The 19,539-nt window shown below is 35.0% G+C and overlaps 1 protein-coding gene across 2 annotated transcripts in view; it reads left to right on the top strand.

Moving 5' to 3' along the window:
* MTPN (myotrophin) overlaps positions 1 to 19,539 on the top strand; it is a 61,741-nt gene that overhangs the window by 18,734 nt on the left and 23,468 nt on the right. For both annotated transcript variants that reach the window (XM_058530870.1, XM_058530861.1), the window contains exon 2: positions 19,187 to 19,300. In XM_058530870.1, the coding sequence (XP_058386853.1) occupies positions 19,187 to 19,300 (114 nt within the window). The remainder of the gene's footprint in view (positions 1 to 19,186; positions 19,301 to 19,539) is intronic.

The following is a 19,539-nucleotide window of genomic DNA, read 5'->3' as shown; positions in this document are numbered from 1 at the left end:
GGAGTTTCAATTTTTGTTTGTGTGACTTAGCACAAACCTGTTGTCAAAGGAGAAACTTTTAAAACCGCAGTGACCATAGTCCAGCTAATGCTGAGTGAGTTAACAGCTTTTATTTGACCTGATGAACTTTGTCTTTTTGTTCACTTCTGCGTTTCTACCGCTTAGAATAATGCCTAGCTCGTAGTAGGAGCTCATAAATATTTGTTGATTGAATGAATGACCAGATAACTGACTGAATGAAAAACTCTTTAAAGTTTTAAGGTCTTATAAAAGATCTAGAGCTGTGTATACCAGAGTAAGAGGAGTTTATGTAGAAAGAACTTGCAGTTATTCTCTAACCAGAAGGCAAAATCATAATCATACTAAGGAGTATCAGGTTGAGGTGAAAGTCATTGGCAAAATTTGGAGTCTAAATGGCAGGAAAAGAAGTGTCCCAAGTCTGAAGAGGAAAAAGGGTGTTAGCAGAGAACAGAGTTCACCTCCAGTTCACCATCATTTCACCTTCCTCTTGGTATTAGCAAAAACTGGCAGAAAAGGGATCTGAATGGGTGGGGGGAGATAACATCGTCATAGGATGTAACTCTTGTCCCCCACTGCATTAGGAGTGTTCTGTGTTCTTAGATAGTTGTAACAACTTCTAAGGTGTGATACAGAGGACAAGGAGATCAACGAAAAAGGATGCCAGGCCCCTTTGAGTTTATCGTGTAAAAAAGTGGTTCATCATTTCAAGCTTCGTAATTAAATAATAATTTAATTTAAATCATTGTAAGACTTCTTTACCTTTGACATAGAAAGGTAAAGATATTATTTTTTTCATAATTTGTTATTCAAGAGGAAGCAATCAAATTATTACACAATACCACCAAAGCCAGGTGTTAGTTTGCCAGTTTTGTTTAAAATGAAAGATGAATTCAACAACTACTTTGGCTCCTAGGCTTTGCCCTGAAATATAAAGACTTATTTTTTTAAATAAGCTTGGAGATTTTTCTGCATTTAGTCCTAAAAGTGCTGTATGTTGTTGTTAGTTCTTTGTTTCCCTTCTGAATACTCATTTTTATAAGGATATGTTTTGAACAGTGTCAGGTTTGGGAATAATTACTCTAAAGGAAATATTAATGGAGGATGTATATTTATGTGTGTGTGTGTGTATATATGTAATAGATCTTTGAATTCAAATGTTCTGAGGTTAATTTTCTTTGGAAGCAAGATAAATTGGATGATGTTTCTATACAGATGTTATATTTATGGGTTTTTAAATTTGTAAGGATTGTCATTACCTATCAGCTAATTTGAAGAGTTATCAGAATTAGTATACTTAAAATTTCTTTTATTATTGTTGCAAGATCTAAGCAAAATTATGAATGTTTTCAAAGTCTAATGTGAATTAAAAGAACTGTTGCAGACTTTAAAAAGCCATGTAATTTCATATCAGTTTAACTAACCATCTCACACAAGCTCACTTGGTTTTTCACAGTCAGTTTTAGTTCTATCCATAAGTAATAGTCTTACCTTGAATACAGTAACTTAATATTTTACCTTTATTTTCGGAATACTCTGTAATTCTAATATTCAGTGCCTCTTTGCTTCATCTGTAATTTAGGACATTTAGTATTGGTTTGGTTGTGTGTGTGTGTCTTTGTGTGTTTTGTGTGTTGTTATTTTTGTTGTTTGTTCATTTTTGGTTTTTTCTTCTGTTTTGTGTGTGTGCTAAAGCTTTTGGTATTAATTTTTAGTTTTATTGCATTGGGATTGGAGAATGGGTTCTATAAGGTTTTAAACTTTGGAATGTGTTGAGGTTTTCTTTGGTCTAGTGTAATCAAGTTTTGTTAATATTCAGTGAAATAAAGTGTAGTTTCCATAGAGTCCAAAGTTTGATATATATTAATTCAGTCTTATTAATTCTTAATCATGCCTGCTTTATCTTTACCTCCAAAAGACTGAGATTATTATGATAGTCCCTGACTACAATGCCATTTTTGTCAGTTGTTTTCTTGATATTCTTCAGATAAAGATTCATGACTAACTTACACATTTTTAAAATGTAAAATGAACATCTTTTTCCCATTTACTTTTCTTTGCCTTGAATTCTACTTTGTCATATATTAATATTACCCTTCTTAGTTTTTTAGGTATATGTGCCTGATATATTTTTGCGCATTCTTTTATGTTTTTCACAGTTTCTCATATTGCTTTCTTTTTTAGGTGTGTCTCTCAATGGCATGCTTCTAGTTGGATTTTTGTTTGCTTTTCTTTTTGTTGTTGTTTAACAAAATCCAAGATTCATTCTTTATTTTTCGATTTTATAGTTAAACCTATTCACAGTTATTGACGTAACTGATCAATTTAAATTTTCTGCTTTTTAGACTTTTAATTTAGTTTGTTTAAACTTACTTTCATTTTGCCGTTTTTTTTAGCTGTAAGACTTTATTTTCTTGGCTTCTTTTTGTTCCATGACTTGAAAGGTATTCATCTTTTTTAGGTCTACTAGAACTTAAATTTCATCATAAAAAATGTTTGAGTCTAAATTTTGCTAAACAGTAGCCTTTGGTTTGTTTTAGTTTTTCAAAACAAAAATATTTGTGTTACTTTGATTATAAAAGTAAAGCATGCTCATTTTTTAATAATATAATATTTAAATTCAGAAAGTGAAAATATCCTCATAATACTGTTCTCTAAAGCTGACTACTAGTAAATTTGTTGTATATATTCTCTAAAATTTTATGATTACATATAAGCATATTCTAAGTTTTTAAGTAAATGGGATCATACCTGCTTTATTCACTCAATACCATGGTCATTTCCCCGTGTCAGCAATACACAACCTGGAGGAGTCACCTTCTCTGTGCCTCAGTTTCCTTATATGGGAAGAGTAGTACTAGCTTCTTAAAGCTTTTGTGATAATTAAGTGAATTCATACCTGGAAAGTACTTGTAACAGTGCCTGGCACATGGTAAGCATTCAAGGAGTATAAGCTGTTTTCATTTTCATTTTAAATGATTCTGCATAGTATTTCATAAAGGGTATGCCATCATTTATTTATTTATTTATTGGTGAGGAACATCAGCCCTGAGCTAACATCTGCCAATCCTCCTCTTTTTGCTGAGGAAGACCGGCCCTGGTCTAACATCCGTGCCGATCTTCCTCCATTTTATATGGGACGCCGCCACAGCATGGCCTGACAAGCAGTGCATCCGTGCGCGCCCGGGATCTGAACCCCGGCCGCCAGCAGCGGAGCGCACGGACTTAACCGCTATGCCACAGGGCCGGCCCCGATCATTTATTTAAAAGCTTCCCATATACAGCATTTAGTTGTGAACGTGTCACTTAATAAGACCCTACATTTGACAAAATCTGGTAGGTTTTTTATTTCCTCATCTACTTTCTATTTTATATAAATATGTGATTGTATATACTTGTTAATTGTGTATCTTCTCTCTCAAGACTTATTTTGACATCTATATCTAGCTTTTAACCATATTTCCTTAAGTAAATGCTCACTTGGTTTTACTTTTTTTTGTGTGTGTGTGTGAGGAAGATCAGCCCTGTGCTAACATCTGCCAGTCCTCTTTTTTTGCTGAGGAAGACCGGCCCTGAGCTAATATCCGTCCCCATCTTCCTCCACTTTATATGGGACACCACCACAGCATGGCTTGACAAGCGGTGCGTCAGTGCCTGCCCGGTGAACCCCGGGCGCCACAGCGGGGTGCGCGCACTTAACCGCTTGCCCCACCTGGCCAGTGCCCACTTGGTTTTACTTTTTATCATTCATTCTTTTATGCCAAAACTCCCTGCTCTTGTGTTCTAATTTTTGATTCATCCCTTTTGTTTCACTAGAGCAGCAGTTCTTGAAATATTGTAGATCTCTGTGGGCCCCAGAGACCTTTTCAAGAGGTCCATGAGGTCAAAACTATTTTCATAATAATATTAAGACTATTTGCTCTTTTCACTGTGATGACACTTTTACTGATGGTGCAGAAGCAAAGGTGACTAAAACTGCTATGTGAATCAAGGCACCGGTACCAAGCTGTGCAACTGCTAGTCATTGTGAACTTTACCCCCACACATGCACAGTTAAAAAATATGCCAGTTTCACTTCAGCATGAGTGAAGCACTAAAAATTCACTTTTATTAAATCTTGATTATGGAGTATGCTGCGTTAATATTCTGTGTGAAGAAATGGAAAGTGTTCATGAAGCACTTATGTAGTTGTTGGAGTTGCAGCCTGAACTAGCTGCTTTTTTTATGGAATACCATTTTTGTTTGGAAAAAACAACTGACAGATTATAAGTTTGGTTATTCAGACTTGGATATTTGGCAGATATTTTCTGGAAAGTGAATTTAGTGAGCCTGTCAGTTCATGGAAAACAGCTGATAGATTTTATTGCCAATTGTAAAATTCTAGCTTTAGGAGAAAATTCAAATTTTGGAGCATTTATGTTGGCTATTTTGATCTTGACAGCTTCCCAGTACTTAAAGACTTTTCTGATGAGATTGGAAGTGATATCAATGAATGTGATTGTTTTATATTATGTAAAGCAATTTGTCAGCATTTGGAAGATCTACATAACTCAATAACCAATATTTTCTAAATGACCAATGCATGACATTACAAAATTATACATGGATATAAGATCCATTCAAAGTGTAAGTAGACTGATGGATTTTAACCTAACAGAGTATGAAGTTCATTAATAACAGTTTCAGATTCCACGTTGTAAATAACTTTTAACACACTGCCACTTGTTGAGTTTTAGTATAGTGTCAAAGAATATCTATAATAGACTGAAAAGCCTGTTAAAATTTTTTTACTTGTTCACCTACATATCTGTGGAGGCCAAGTTTTCTTCATATACAGTCATGCACCACATAAGGACATTTCAGTCAACGGCAGAACACATATACGATGGTGGTCCCATAAGATTAGTACCATATAGCCTAGGTGCATAGTAGGCTGTACCACCTAGGTTTGTGTAAGAACCCTGTGATGGTCGCACAATGACGAAATCGCGTAACAACGCATTTCTCGGAATGTATTGCTGTCGTGAAGTGACGCATGACTATATTTTGGCCAAAACAATATGTCAAAACAAATTGGATTTGGAAGCAGATATGAGAATTCAGCTGTCTTCTATTAAAACAAACATTTAAAAGATTAGCAAAAATGTAATACAGTGCCACCCTTCTCACATTTGGCGGGGGATGGGGGTATAGTTATTTTTTATTTTTAAAAATCTCATGTATGTTTAACATGTAATGTATTTCTTTTTGTTACTTCTAAATGAATTAATAAATTTTTAAAAGGTTTTCTACTTTAATTTCTAATTTGATAAGTACCCTTAGATATAACCCATATAAACAAAAAACTATTTGGGATCCTGAGACTAAAATGTTGGAGAATTACTGCACTAGAAGTCTTAAGGTACTCCTCACCTCTTCTTCCCACCTTTAAGGGAGCATGTGTGGTATATTTTCTGATTTGCTGATACCCAAGATTGTCTTTACACATGAATATTTATTTGCTTGCTGTGGAATGCATGAGTCAATTTATTCTCTCCAAACTGCAGATCAGAGACTCTCAATCTTCTGCCTACCTTCGACATATTTAAAGGACACCTCACACATCTCCCGTTAGTATTAGTTTCGTGTCAGTAACTCTCCTCAGAGGATTATACTTGATCCCCAAACCCTCTCCAGATATCATTACTATAGATAGTTTTTCTCTCTTGTCCTGTGGAATTCAGTGTTGTAGAGGGGTCAAAAATAAGAGACCAGGCTAGTTTATTTTTTTTTATTGTTAATATGTTTACTTTTTTTTTTTTTTTTGGTTTTATCCTTGTAAAACAAATTGCAAAGCTGTATTAATGGGGGATCTATTGAATTTTTGTCTGTAATACAATGAGCTTTTACAATCTGCAATCTCAGGTCTTTCTTGAGCTCAAAAAAAGTTTGCTTTTATACCTATTTCAGTTCCCTTTGTTCTGGTTATGTATTATTTATAAGTTTGAACTTTACACTCGTTATGCAAATCATCTTTTTTTTTTAATCATTTTTATTTCTTTGTTTATCACCTCAGTTTTCTGGGAGAATTTCTTAAGCTTATTCTCAATTCTTTATTAAGTTTTTAAAATTTGAGTAGTGTTACCTAACTCTACTGACTTTGGTGCAGAATTTAATTTTGCAATTGCAGTTTTAGTTTCCTCGCTATATTTCACTTTCTCAGCCAGCTTCCTTTTCCTATCAGCCTACATTTTGGTTTGTTCACTTTGCATGTTTGCCTGTTTTCTTCTTAAGATCCCTTTTTCATAGAATCTGTGTCTTTTGGATTCTATTTTGATCATTCTAAAGTGCTTCCTAAAATTAAGTTTCTTGAGTTTTTAGCATATTTCTTTTCTTTTGCTATATGATTGGTTTTCATACACCCCCATATTGTTTTTCTTCTGTTACTTATCCTTTAAAAGAGGAAAGCTGTCCACATTCAAGGTGTGCGGATAGATGGGCTGTGAGGATTGCTCCTGACCACACTTATCACCTGCTATATACTAGAAGAATTCTAGTTTCTGGTGGCTTTGCGGGCCTGATATGAGATCTTTTATATTCTCTATTGCCTAATTCTAATACGCTATGTAAAAAATTCTAGCTTCAGGCAGGAATGTGCCTTAGGTCTCTCTGTGACTCTGCACATAAGGTAGTTGATCCTTTGTGGGTAGAGCAATGGTGATCACTTTTTTTTTTCCTGTGATGGGGAAGCAGATTCTGCAGCTAAGAGATGGTGGGGGAGAAAAAACTTTATAACTGTTTCCCAAAGGGAATAAATGACTGAATAAGAGAGGGGTTTATTTTTCTCTCTTGTAAAAGAAATCAAGAAGTAGGCAGTCCAGGACTGGTGTGGTGGCTCGCTGGTCATGAGGTACTCAGCTCCTCCTCTCGTCATGCTCCTCCAGTCCTTTGTGAATCACTTCCATCCTCAGGGTCACCTCATGATCCAAAACAGCTGCTGGAGTTTCAGCCACTACTCTTATATTCAAACAGGAATAAGGGAAGAAGTATACCTTCCAGTCGATCATTAAGGCACCATTCAACTTGTGCTCTCACCTGTTGGCTACCCCTAGGTACTCAGTTGCTGGGAAATGTGTGGTAGCTGGGCACATTGCCAACCTTAATAAAGTCAGAATGTTAATAAAGAAGAAGGGTAGAGTGGTGATGGAGTAGGTGTTGTCTTGACTGCAGTAGCAGTACAATATGGTAATGTGTGAATAGATACAAGGGCATGCTTCGGTAACACCATGCTTAATGAATATACAAGTCGTTGGCCAGTACACTTGGTTTTCTGAGCTTTTCTGAGTTGTCTTTTTCTGTTTGTTTTCACAGAAGTTGGGACAGGAATATCAGGGAATGTTTCTCTGAGAATATATTACTTATACTGGAGGTCAGTTTGCTTTCCTTTTTGCTTTGTGGACACAGTTCAGATGAAGTCAGAATTGCAGTATTAGCATTAGGGTTTACTGTGTTCCTTTTGGTTTTAATATCGTCATTACGTTGTTAAAAATATGAAATATTCTATTTAATATTTAATTTCTGAACTAAAATTGATAGCACACTCACCCAATTTTCGTGAGAATAATATTGGCAATATTACTTTCAGTGAACTTCACCATTTTATGTTCTCTATATTCAACATAATCTAATTCTGTACTTCACATTCTAGCATCTTGGCTCAGTCATGTATTAGTTTTTGTTGCCGAGACAGGCATAGGCAATGACTGTTAGTGTTTTTACAAAGTACATAATCGACCCATAAGTACCCTTCCCTCACTCACCAAGACGAAGTGGTAAGACTTTTTTTTTTTCTATTTTGTGACCCAATTTCAGAGATGTTAAGATACAGGAAAATGTGTGCTCTGGAATCAATGACATATGATATTATGTTCTATAAAATAAGAACTTGAAGTTACAGGGTACTTGATATTACTCTGCATGTCCAGAATTAGGAGACTATTTAAGTAAACTATGGTATATCTACTTGACAGAATATCGTGTAGCTTTCAAGATTGATAACAAGATATCTCATATGTTAAATAATAAATAGTGTGATTATAACTTTTTTAAGCAACTACTTTTATAGAAAAAAATTAAACAGATGTACAACAAGGTAGTAATAATGGTTGTATTTTGGATGGCAGAACTCACTAGAAGAAACATCTCTTATTTTCCAAGTTTTGTTTAATGAACATGTTACTTTTTAAGTGTGTATGTGTGGTGGCAGTGGGGTTGTTTGTAACACTTATGAAGGGATCACTTAGAAATAAGTCCTGCTATAATAATTTCCTTTTTTGCGGTTCCCAGACTGTTAGATAAAGGAAATCTCAAACATTTCATTGAAATTTGGATGTTTCAGTGATTTGCTTCGGGGAGTGATGGGAAAGGATGGTTGAATGAGAGTGGATGGTTGAATGAGAGTGTAGTGAACTAGATTCAAGACTATTTGAATGGTGGTATCCAAACACACTACCTATATGTCTTTATTTAGCAAACTGAAGGAAGTTTCCTGAACACTGGTGGGGCTCATTCCTAAGTCTCTTCTTATTTAATATTTTAATACATGTCTTAGGTAACCATAATGAAGACAGGAGAAGTGCAGGTGGAGGGAGGGGAGGATGAGGACTAACAAATTCCTTTTAACAAGAGTCTAGAAAGAACTTGGCAGCCTGGAAAAATAAGATGACCATTATAAGATGAAATTTAATAGCAATTCATTTAATGGCCCTACATATATACTCAGAAAATCAGTAACTGAAGTTCAGGATAACAGCAAATCATATAGAAAAGATTTTATTTTAGTTGCAGTGTGATGTGACTGCTAAACACAATTAATAATCTAACGTGAAAATGGAGACTGCTTGTTCCATGTGTCCCCATAGGATAGAAACAGAATCAGTCAAGAGTGAATTTTCCAGCATTTAAAGCAGGGATGGACTGATCAGTAAGGTTTTGAGTTGCCTTTTATTAGAGAGGTTCAGTTGTGGGTTGGGCATACATAAGCAAAGATTCAAACACAGGATGAGTGGTTGAATTAGATGACATTCAGAGTCCTTTTTAATACTGCAGATTCTTTGGCTTTCAGACACTCTAATAACGTTTTTAAAATACCTCTTTGTGAAGTGGTAGTTGTTTTGGTAAGCAACAGGTTATGTAGTGTGACAAAGATGTGACAAAGTTTAAATGACTACACTAATTCATTAAGTTGGACTATTATGCACAAGTCACCCATAGACATTGTAGGCAATATGTATAAATAAGTAAGACATTGTCCTTTCTTTAATGGAGTTTTCATTGAAGTACATAAATAACAAATATCTAATTGAATAAAGGTAAATGTAGTAAGACACATATAAACAAAAACCATGAGGATTAAAAGGAGGGCATTATGTATCAAGAGTATTGAGGGAAAAAAAGACTATCAGGTAAAAGTTTTATGGAGAAAATAGATCTTGAAGTGTAAGTGGAATTTCAGTAAATCAAGACATGAGTGGAAGTGGGATAACCATGCCAAAGAAAGGCAACAACATGAGGTTTCCCAGAAGTGGGAGTGAAGTGTTGGGAGGAGTGAAGTGTTGGGAGCAGTGTATGTATGAGAGTAAAAGGCCAGAATGGTATGTTGGTGTTGAATTTAGGATGACTTGAGGGTTGCCATGAGAGTTTTCTATTCAGGAGCAGTTGAAATTTTTTAAGTGAGAAAGTGGCGTGATCAGTGTTACTCTTTAGGAATATTGATTTACTTGATTTACATTTGTTGAATTGTTGAAGGTGGAGAAATTGGGTAGAAAGATTCAAATGAGAACTATTGAGGCCCCTAATAATATTAATAATAGCAGTTGACGTTTATTGAGTACTTACTGTATGCCAGGCACCTTACATTATTTCAGTGAAGCCTCATAACAACGCTGTGTGGTAGGGACTTCCGGAATAGCACCTCCTGGATTTCCAATTGGCCTGTGGGAATTCCATACAACATAATATATTTTAATTTCTCTACGCACATTGTCTCATGTACACGTATGTGCATACATCCACACTCTCCAAATCAATAGACACCTCATCGAATACTATTAGTTCTTAATTTAGCATTTTATAATAATGCTATCATAATGAGCAATCACAACAAATTGTTATTGAGGTTTAAAAGTACCATATTTGGCATTGTGTTAGAAATAAAACAAATATAAGATGTAGTCTCTGACCCCTAAAGACCTTTAAAATTCTAATTAACAACACAAGATATAAATGCATGGAAAGCTAAATTGCAATACAAGATAAATTGCGAACAATTAAGTTGTTGAGCATTCCCTTCATTGAGGCTCCTCTGTATCTTGTAGTACTCAACTAAATGGCATTCATTAATTTGTGTGTTTGCTTCCCAAGAAGGCAGCAAATTCTTTGAGTCAGAGCCAGGCTCTCTTATTTTATCCCAAGTAAGTAGCACAGTACCTAACTTATGGTAGACTCAGTAAATGTTTGTTGAATTGAATCTAATTGTAAATAGTGTGTCTAATACACCGTTTCTTTATCTTTTTAAATCCATGTCTACTTTTGTTAAACAACTCAGAGTAATAATAGATTTAAAAGAAAAAAATATTTTGAATTTGAAATGTATGTATATAATTTTTTTACATTGTTCATGTTTTACAGTGTTTTACATTGTTCAAGACTGAATTAAATCTTCTTGCTTGATCCACCTTATGTGGAAAGTTAAGTGTGCTGTAGTGGCCATCTTCTGCATCCACTCTTTTGAACTACTTAATTTTCATAGCGAGAAGTACAGAAAAACCTAATTCCTTGGTCTAGAGTGTAAGGGGGGTGGGGGGAGCAATTGTAGATGGACATGATCACCAGATACCTTTAACCCATAAAAGTAAAGAGCACAAAAACTAACTGTAAAAACAGACTTGAGAGGTCCAACCACTGATTTTCCAGTGAGGAAACTGGTCCACCAAGCTTGTTACTTCCCCATTGTGGGCAGTAGCAGAGGTAACTGCAGCTGAGGGCTTCTGTCTGGTTTTTTCCCCACTATTTAATACTACTTCTCTTCATAAAAGTAGAACTTTAGGTAAACAATGAAAGGTAGGTAAGATTTATGAACATGATGTAATCTATGCAGAAATAGAAGTATAATGATGTACACCTGAAATTTTTACAATGTTATAAACCAATGTTACTGCAATAAACAAAACAAAACAAAAGGTAGGTAAGATTTAGATAGCTAGGAAAGTGCATTCTAATAGAGGAAGTGGTTCCTAACTTCTCGGGTCATGGCCCCCTTTAAGAATCTGATGAAAAGTGACCTGGACTCTGTACCTAGAAAATTTTGTACACACACTAAAGAATTTGTAGACTCTTTGAAAGTCTGTTCATGGATTGTCTAGTGGTCTGTAGATCTCAAGAGGAAAGGTACAGAATCAGTAATTATCATACTATATACATAATATATCATACTGTATCCGTAACATTAGAAATAGATAGCACTGAATTAGATTTTAGAATATTGTGCTCTTTAATAGTCACCTGTCTTCTAAGGAGTTACTCTAAGCTATAGAGTAAACATGACCCAAATTCCTAAAGTATCCATGAGGAGGGAGGAACAAAAGCTATGGATTTGGGGTTGTAGCTTTTATATTAAAACAAACAACACATATATGTTCATATGTACATATGATACATGCGTATTCATGCAGATATATTTGTATGAATTTTTAGTTTGGTTGTTTAGGATTCCACTTTCAGACTCAGGAAAGCACGTATTCTCTCCTTTACTATTTGAAATACTTCAGTGAAAAAGTTTGAGAAGTGCTTGGTAGAGAATTAGTGGGGCAGGCTATTATTTTTGTGAGGGAGTGGATTATATATATAGATATATAGATATATGTATGACAGTTATATTTTGTCAAATTAGTTAATCAGTGAAGAATAACTTGTGGGCAGAGAACCACGATTCCACTTTTCTGTACCCTTGGTGTACCTAGCACAAGGCTAGGAACATGGTTTCTCAGTAATACTAGCTGATTTATTGATATTAAAGATAGAACTAGACCATTACACCAGTGAGTTTCTAGTCAAATAAGAGAATTTATCGGTATAGCTGAGGCTCTTGGTTATTTAGAACAGTGGTACTTGGGAAATGAAATATGACTAGCTTTCTCAATATCCAATAATGTCCTTTAATTTTCAGAAAGTTGAAAAATCTGTCCAGTATCCAGCCCTAAAATGTCATGGTTTGGCATTGGAATAAATGATATTAAAATAATTAGGTTCTCCTCCCAACATAGAATTCACCAACTTATTTATGTAAACTAGTCATGCATTATCACTCTTTTTTTTTTTTTTAATTCTAACAATAATTCTGATTAGGACCAGGGAAAACTCGAAGAAGCTAATCTTGAGTTGTTAGAATATACAGTAATCTTAAGACTCTTCTTGGGTTCATTTGATTTAGAATTTCACATAGACTTTCTGCTTCCTGCCATAATCTAAACCCCCTTCTTATTTGAGAGGCACCAGGAGTCAACCCATCCTAAAACATTTCATGGTCACTACAGTGGTTCTGGATAGACTATATTTAATTTAAACAGAAAATATTATTTAATAATATTATTTCATATCTCAGTATTACATATAATATATATTACATATCTGGAATATACAATATTTAGAGAAACTAAGAATAGCTTCAAAGCAACTTACAAGAAAAATATGGTAAAAATACAATTTTAATATAATAAAAATCTATGTTATGTATTTAAAACCAACAGGCTTCATGTTGCAATGAAAGGAAGGAGAGTAAAATGAAACTGGATAAATTATTCTTGTTAAAAGGGAAAGGTGAAGCTAGACTAGCCTGGATATGATGTTAGGTTTATCAGCCTGCTTTACCTCAACTATAGATGGTACATAGAAGCTGTGTGCAGAGTTATTTGTGACCTGCCTGATTATTTACACACACATCATGGTGAAAATATTATTGCTGCCAAACTCGGTGACACAGGATATTACTGCATGATAATGTCTTTAAAAACATATATAAACTTTATCCCTAAGGAAGTATTCTCAAAAAATTCTATAATCAAGGTATTTCTATATAGATGTTATTACAAGACTGTATAAGGATAACCAGATTTATCAACTTTGAATTATATATGATGACAATCTGAAATCATAACCAAGATTCCAAAAATTTGTTTTAAACATCTAGTAGAAGTGAATGAGTCATGAAAGGAAATAGCAAAGCAGTAATCAGGGAGGTCGGAGGAAAACTACGGTAACCGGGTGTCACTGAAGCCGAGAGAGAGAGTTTAAAAAAGGAGTGATCACCTTTGTCACTATTGGGAAGTCAGTTAAGGTGAGGGCTAAGAGATGACCTTTGCATTTCACAACATGGAGGTCATTAACCTCAGCAAAAATGGTTATGATACAGTTGAGGGTAGAAGCCAGATTAGAATGGAAAGTGAGAAATTGGAGACAAATATAGACAGTGCTTTTGGAAAGTTTAACAATGAAAGGGAAGAGAGAGAACAGTAACTAAAAGATAAATGTTGAGTCTAAGGAGAAGTTTTTGTGTTGCATTTTGCTTTTTTAGTGGAAGAGTTGTGAATGTCATATGCTGATGAGAAGGAACCAGTAGAGCAGTAAAGGTGAAAACACAGGCAAGAAAAGGGATAAACAAAGGAGTAACTTTTCTAGGAAAACAAGGAAGGATGACATCCAAAGCATAGGTGAAGGATTGGCTTTAGGTGGGAGGAGAGGGTTTGTCAGTTGCAGGAAGGTGTGGTGGTGAAAAGTTCCTGAGGGAGTTCATGTCTGAAGGCAGTCTTCTGTGTAAGAAGGATATGAGGTGATTTGCTGAGGGTGAAAGGGAAGGAGGAGATAGAGAAGTCTCAGATCTGTAAAAAGTGGAAGAGATTTAAAATGGTGTCTTGAAAGTGGAAAAGCAAGAGAAAAAGTAAAACATAATCAGATTGCCATGTAATGCTAAAGGACCTGTTGAGATTGTGCATCTCTCTCCTCTATCCCCAGAATCTGGGAGGCAAAATTAGGATTAGATTTTTTTTCTCTGTAACGCTGATATTTCTTGAAGTTAGAATCAAGATTACAGAATAGGTGTCTAACTTCCATTAAGATTACAGAATAGGCAGCTAACTTCCTCTCCAGTGGTGTTCCTAATGCCTAGAGTGTAGGTGGAGGATGGAGAGAAAGGAACTAGATAGAGCACTGTCTTCCTTCCCTATTTCACCACCACTACTGAAGTTACCACCTATTCAAACTGCTGAAAACCTTCTGAAATTGTCATTCAAACCCGCTACATCGGTAAACACACCATTGATCTCAAGTTACTGCTGCTGTTAACTAGATAACTAATGCATTATCAGTGTTTGTTTGAAATTGATGTCATTATGACTTACTTTGAAGTCTGTTGCTTGAGCAACTTCACTGTTCAATTGAAAAGTTTCTATTATATGAATATTTACTGTATGTCAGAAGCTATACTAGGCATTGGAGATGCAAAAGTAAATAATAGAGACATGGACCTGATCTGTGTTCACAGAGGATACAGCTATAGGCAGTTTGAGTAGAATATGATAAGTGTTATGACACAGGGAAATACAAGGGGCTTTGGGCACAAGTGTGAGGCTCACATTACTCAAATTTGAGGGGTTAGAGATAACTTTCCAGGGGAAGTTTTATTAAAGCTTGTCTCTGAAGGATTAGTAGGAGTTAACTAAACAAAGGACATGGGGGAGGAATGCTGTGAGAATTGAAGTTGGAAAAGTAGTCACTGGATAGATCACTCCAGATCTTCTAAACTATGTTAAATTGTTCAGATTTTATTCTCCAGGAGCAATGGACAGTCACAGATTACTTTTAAAAAGGGAATGATGTGATCACATTTTGTGTTTAGCAAGGTCCTGTAGCTGCAGAGTAAAGAATGGAGTAGGCAAAATGGGGCTAGAAGTTGGGATAGTAATTAGGAGATTTTTTTCAGCAATCCAGACAGTTGTTTTGATCTCAAGCCCACCTAGCTGGTAGGGGTCACATCGATCCTCTCTTATCCCACTAGAAAATGTCTTGTTCCATGTAGTTAGTTGAGTTGCAGGATATAGAAGTCAAGAGCTTTTCCTTCAGCACTAACAGTGAAGGAACTTGACCTCACATAGCTTTTGCTCTGTAAGTCTCCCATGAAGGTACTTTGTCACCCCTGCTCCCATGCAACCTCAAATATTGATTTGTTACCATCTCATAAGGATAGAGCCACAGTGATTTGATTTCAGGAAAATTTGTGTTATTGGGTGTAATTGAAATACAACAAACTGCAGATGTTTACAGTGTACAGTTTGAAAAGTTTTGATATGTGTACGCCTGTGAAACCATCACCACAATCAAGACAATCAACATATCCATTACCCTCAAGTGCCCATTTGTAATCCCTTCCTTCTGTTGCCCCTCCCACTCCCCTCTAGGCAGCTGCTGATCTGCTTTCTATCACTGTGAATTAGTTTGCATATTTTATAGTTTTCTGCTAGTAACACATTTTTTTGATTACTGCAGTTTTTAGTAATTCTTGAAATCAGGTAGTGTTAGCCCTCCAACTTGTTATTCTTTTTCAGAGTTGTTTTAGCTATTCTAGGTTGTTTGTATTTCCACATGAAATTTAGGGTCAGTTTGTCAATTTCTAAAAAAGGCTGCTGGGGTTTTGGCTGTATTCCATTGAATCTATATATCAATTTTGGGGGAATTGACATCTTTACAATATTGAGTACCTGCGAATGTGGTGAATCTCTCCATTTATTTAAGACATCTCTAATTTCTCTCAACAATGTTTAGTAGTTTTCACTATATAGATATTTCACATTTTTCTTAGATTTATCACTGTCTTTCATATCTTTGGATGCTATTGTAAATATTTTTAGTTTTGATTCGCAGTTATTCATTGCTAGTAAATATAAAAATGCAATTGATTGTATATGTTGATCTTTTGTCCTGCAACATAGCTAAAATTACTTATTAGTTCTAGTAGCTTTTTGGTAGATTCCATGGGATTTTCTACATAGATGATCATATCATCTGCAAATAAAGACAGTTTTACTTCTTTTTTTTTTCCAAAATGGAAGGCTTTTTTTTTCTTGCCTAATTGCACTGGTTAGAACCTCCAGTACAATGTTGAATAGAAACGGTGATGAATAGAGACACACAGTCTTGTTCCTGATTTTTAGGGGGAAGGCATTCACTATGTCACCAATTAAGTTTGATGTTAGTTGTAGTTATTTTGTAGAAGCCTCTTATTAGGCCAAGGAAGTTTCCTTCTTTTCCTAGTTTGCTGAATTTTTATCAGGAATGGCTGTTGGATTTTGTCAGATGCTTTTTCATCTGCTGAGATGATCATATGTTTTTTCTTTTTTAGTTTGTTAAAATGTGAATTATGTTGACTGACTTTTCAAATATTTAACCAACTTTGTATTCCTGGGATAAATCCCACTTGGTCCTGGTATATTATCCTTTTTATATATTGTTGCATTCAGTTTGCTAAAATTTTGTGTAAAACTTGTGTTCCTGAGGGATATTAGCCTATGTGTTCTTTTTGTAACGTCTTTGTCTCATTTTAGAATCAGGGTAATGCTAACCTCATAGAATTAGTTGTGATGCTTCCCGTTTCTGAAAGCACGTGTAAGATTGGTATTATTCTTTTTTCTTAAATGTTTGGTAAAATTTACCAGTGTAGCCATCTGGGGCCTGGGAGTTTCTTTGCGGGAAGGTAATTTGTAGAGTCTAATATTAGCCCTTTGTGTTTTCTGATTGCTCTGGCTAGAGATTTATCAATTGTATTGATCTCAAAACAATCAGCTTTTGATTTCTTTTTTCTATTTTCCATTTCAATGGTTCCTGCTCTGATTTTTATTCTTTCCTCCTGCTTACTTTGGATTTAATTTGCTTTTTTTAAATAGACTTTATTTTTTAAAGCATTTTTAGGTTCACAGCAAAATTAAGCAGAAGGTACAGAGATTTCCCTGTACTTTTTTTTTCCCTAGTTTCTTAAGGTGGAACGTACAAAGATCATTAATTTGAGACCTTTCTACTTTTCCAGTCCAAGCGTTTAGTACTATAAATTTCTCCATGGTACTGCTTTTGCTATGGCCCTGAAGAAGAGGAATCTTTCGTTCCTGTCAGTCACATAAAGCCTTTCCAGTTTTGTCTTTTTTTGTTTGCTAAAATAAGGATTGTGAAGGAGAAAGTTTAAACTCACAGCTCCATTTCACATGCATTTTGCGTGCTTATACTAAGTAGGGAAGGAACATGTCACATATTTTGATTCAGGAAAATATCTTTTTGACGAAGCCATCTTATCAATTTCTTACTACAGGTAATTCTTTGCTTTGTTTCACTGAACACATCCAGTTAATCCTCTCTAGTTAATGTTAATAATGAAAGGAAAACTAGTTTTATCTGTGAATAGTTTAAGCAATATCTCTCTCCACCTCAAAGCCTTGCATTTCTGCAGTTGTGAATAAAGACTAAGGTGGTACACCACAATCGCCCCTTACTGGTTTAAATTTGTTTCTGAATAGAAAGTGTATTACATTAAATCAGATCTTTATTTATATTTCAACTGTTATGCAGAAGCCTGCCTTAACCCAATTTTGGATAGCCTTTTAGAACTAGTGTAAGCCAACAACAGGGATCCACAGAAATAATAGTGAAACAGTTTACCCTGTCTCAGGTACTATGTTAGATACTTTGAATGGATTGTCTTAATGATACGCGAAAACTCTATGAGGTATAAGTATTTTTTTCCCATTTTACAAATAAGGAAACTAACATTTAGAAAGTAACTAGTCTAAGATCCCACAACTAAGCGATAGATTTGGAGCTCTCACCCAGTCTCCAGTGATCTCTTAAGCATGTTATACACCTTCCTTCTATACCCGTAAAGAGTATGTTGGAAAGAACAGCTTGAAATGGCTGTAAAATGGTAGGGGTCTTAACATCTCAATTCAGGATATGGCTTGATGAGTTGACCAAATCAAGCTAAGTGAATAATATAATAGTTGAGAAAATAAGTTCTTTCAGACACTTTGCTCCTCTGTAAAATCGAAACTTTCCTGAAGAAAGAAGGGGCGAATACTGAATTGGAGGCAACATGGTGGTATAGAAAGAGAATGGGTTTAGATCTCTACTCTGTTACTAACTAAGCCACGGTAAAAAGTTATTTAACTTCTTTCAGCTTCAGACTTTTCATGTATTAAATGGAGATTTTCTCCTTTTGGGATGGCTTAAAGATTAGAGATAATGCATGTAGCACAGTGCCAAACCTGTAGTAGCTAGTCAATAGAGAGAGTGGTTGTGTTTGTTATGGTTAGAATCTCTATTAATCCTCAATGAATGAAGACTACTTTTTGAGGCCGTAAGTTTATTTTCTGACAGTACCCACCCCCCATCCATCACCAAGAATAAGTCATGTTTTTCTGATAAGTATTTGTATAGCACTTTCCTTTCCTTTATAGCAGTTATATTTTGAGATTATATGTTTAATCGTGTGATTATTTTATTAATATCTGCCTCCCCACACTAGATGGTAGTAAGCTTCATGCAATCAGAAGCATGTCTGATTTGCTCACCATTGTCCCCTCTGTGCACAGTGCCTACCATACAATAGGGCTTTAGTAAATGTTGAATGAATGAATGAATGAAATGAATTCTTAATAGCTGGTACTGATTACCTTGTGATAATGATATCTGCCTCCATTAAAGTAGTGATGCTTTCTTTGAAGAATTAAAATACATGTCATATGATCTGCGTAAAATCTCAGTATTTGAACTCACCAGTCTTTTGTGGGCACATCTTGACATTATGCTGCTTGAACTCCTTAGACATAGATCACGGTAATATATTTCGTTACATTTAGCATTATTGTGTATTGTTTTCAGCTTGACTAATCATGATTTGGATTACTGTCATACCGTGTGCTAACTATTGTACAGAATTTAATTTCTAGTTCCTGGTTACTTATTTCACTTTGCAGGAAATGTAATTGTTTCATGAAACTTTTACGGCTTTAAGAAAGTAAAAATATTAGGTGTCTCATTTCCCTCCTTCAGTCTACCATCCATATAAATATTGTTTTCATTTGGCTTCTCTTATAAGGGAGAAGATGTCAACCGGACACTAGAAGGTGGAAGGAAGCCTCTTCATTATGCGGCAGATTGTGGGCAGCTTGAAATCCTGGAATTTCTCCTGCTGAAAGGAGCAGATATTAATGTATGTAAAGAACATCATCATTCTAGAAAAAAATTGTGTTTTATGCTTTGGGTAATTGTTTTCTAGTAGATTTGTAAAATAGTTACTTGTGGAAACCTCATTTTAAATAAGAATAGTCTGAAATTATACCAAATTTCCTGTAACTTAGAAATATATAATTGGGATATTTTTAAATAAGCAGAACAAACTGACTTTTTTAAACTGTGGGTTAGGATGTTTCCTTTTCAAGTTCTAAAAGC

Source organism: Diceros bicornis, chromosome 3 (genome assembly GCF_020826845.1).
Source record: "Diceros bicornis minor isolate mBicDic1 chromosome 3, mDicBic1.mat.cur, whole genome shotgun sequence".
Classification (NCBI taxonomy): Eukaryota; Metazoa; Chordata; class Mammalia; order Perissodactyla; family Rhinocerotidae; genus Diceros; species Diceros bicornis.
Note: the sequence above shows the minus strand (reverse complement) of the source record. Positions and strands in the feature narration are given on the sequence as shown.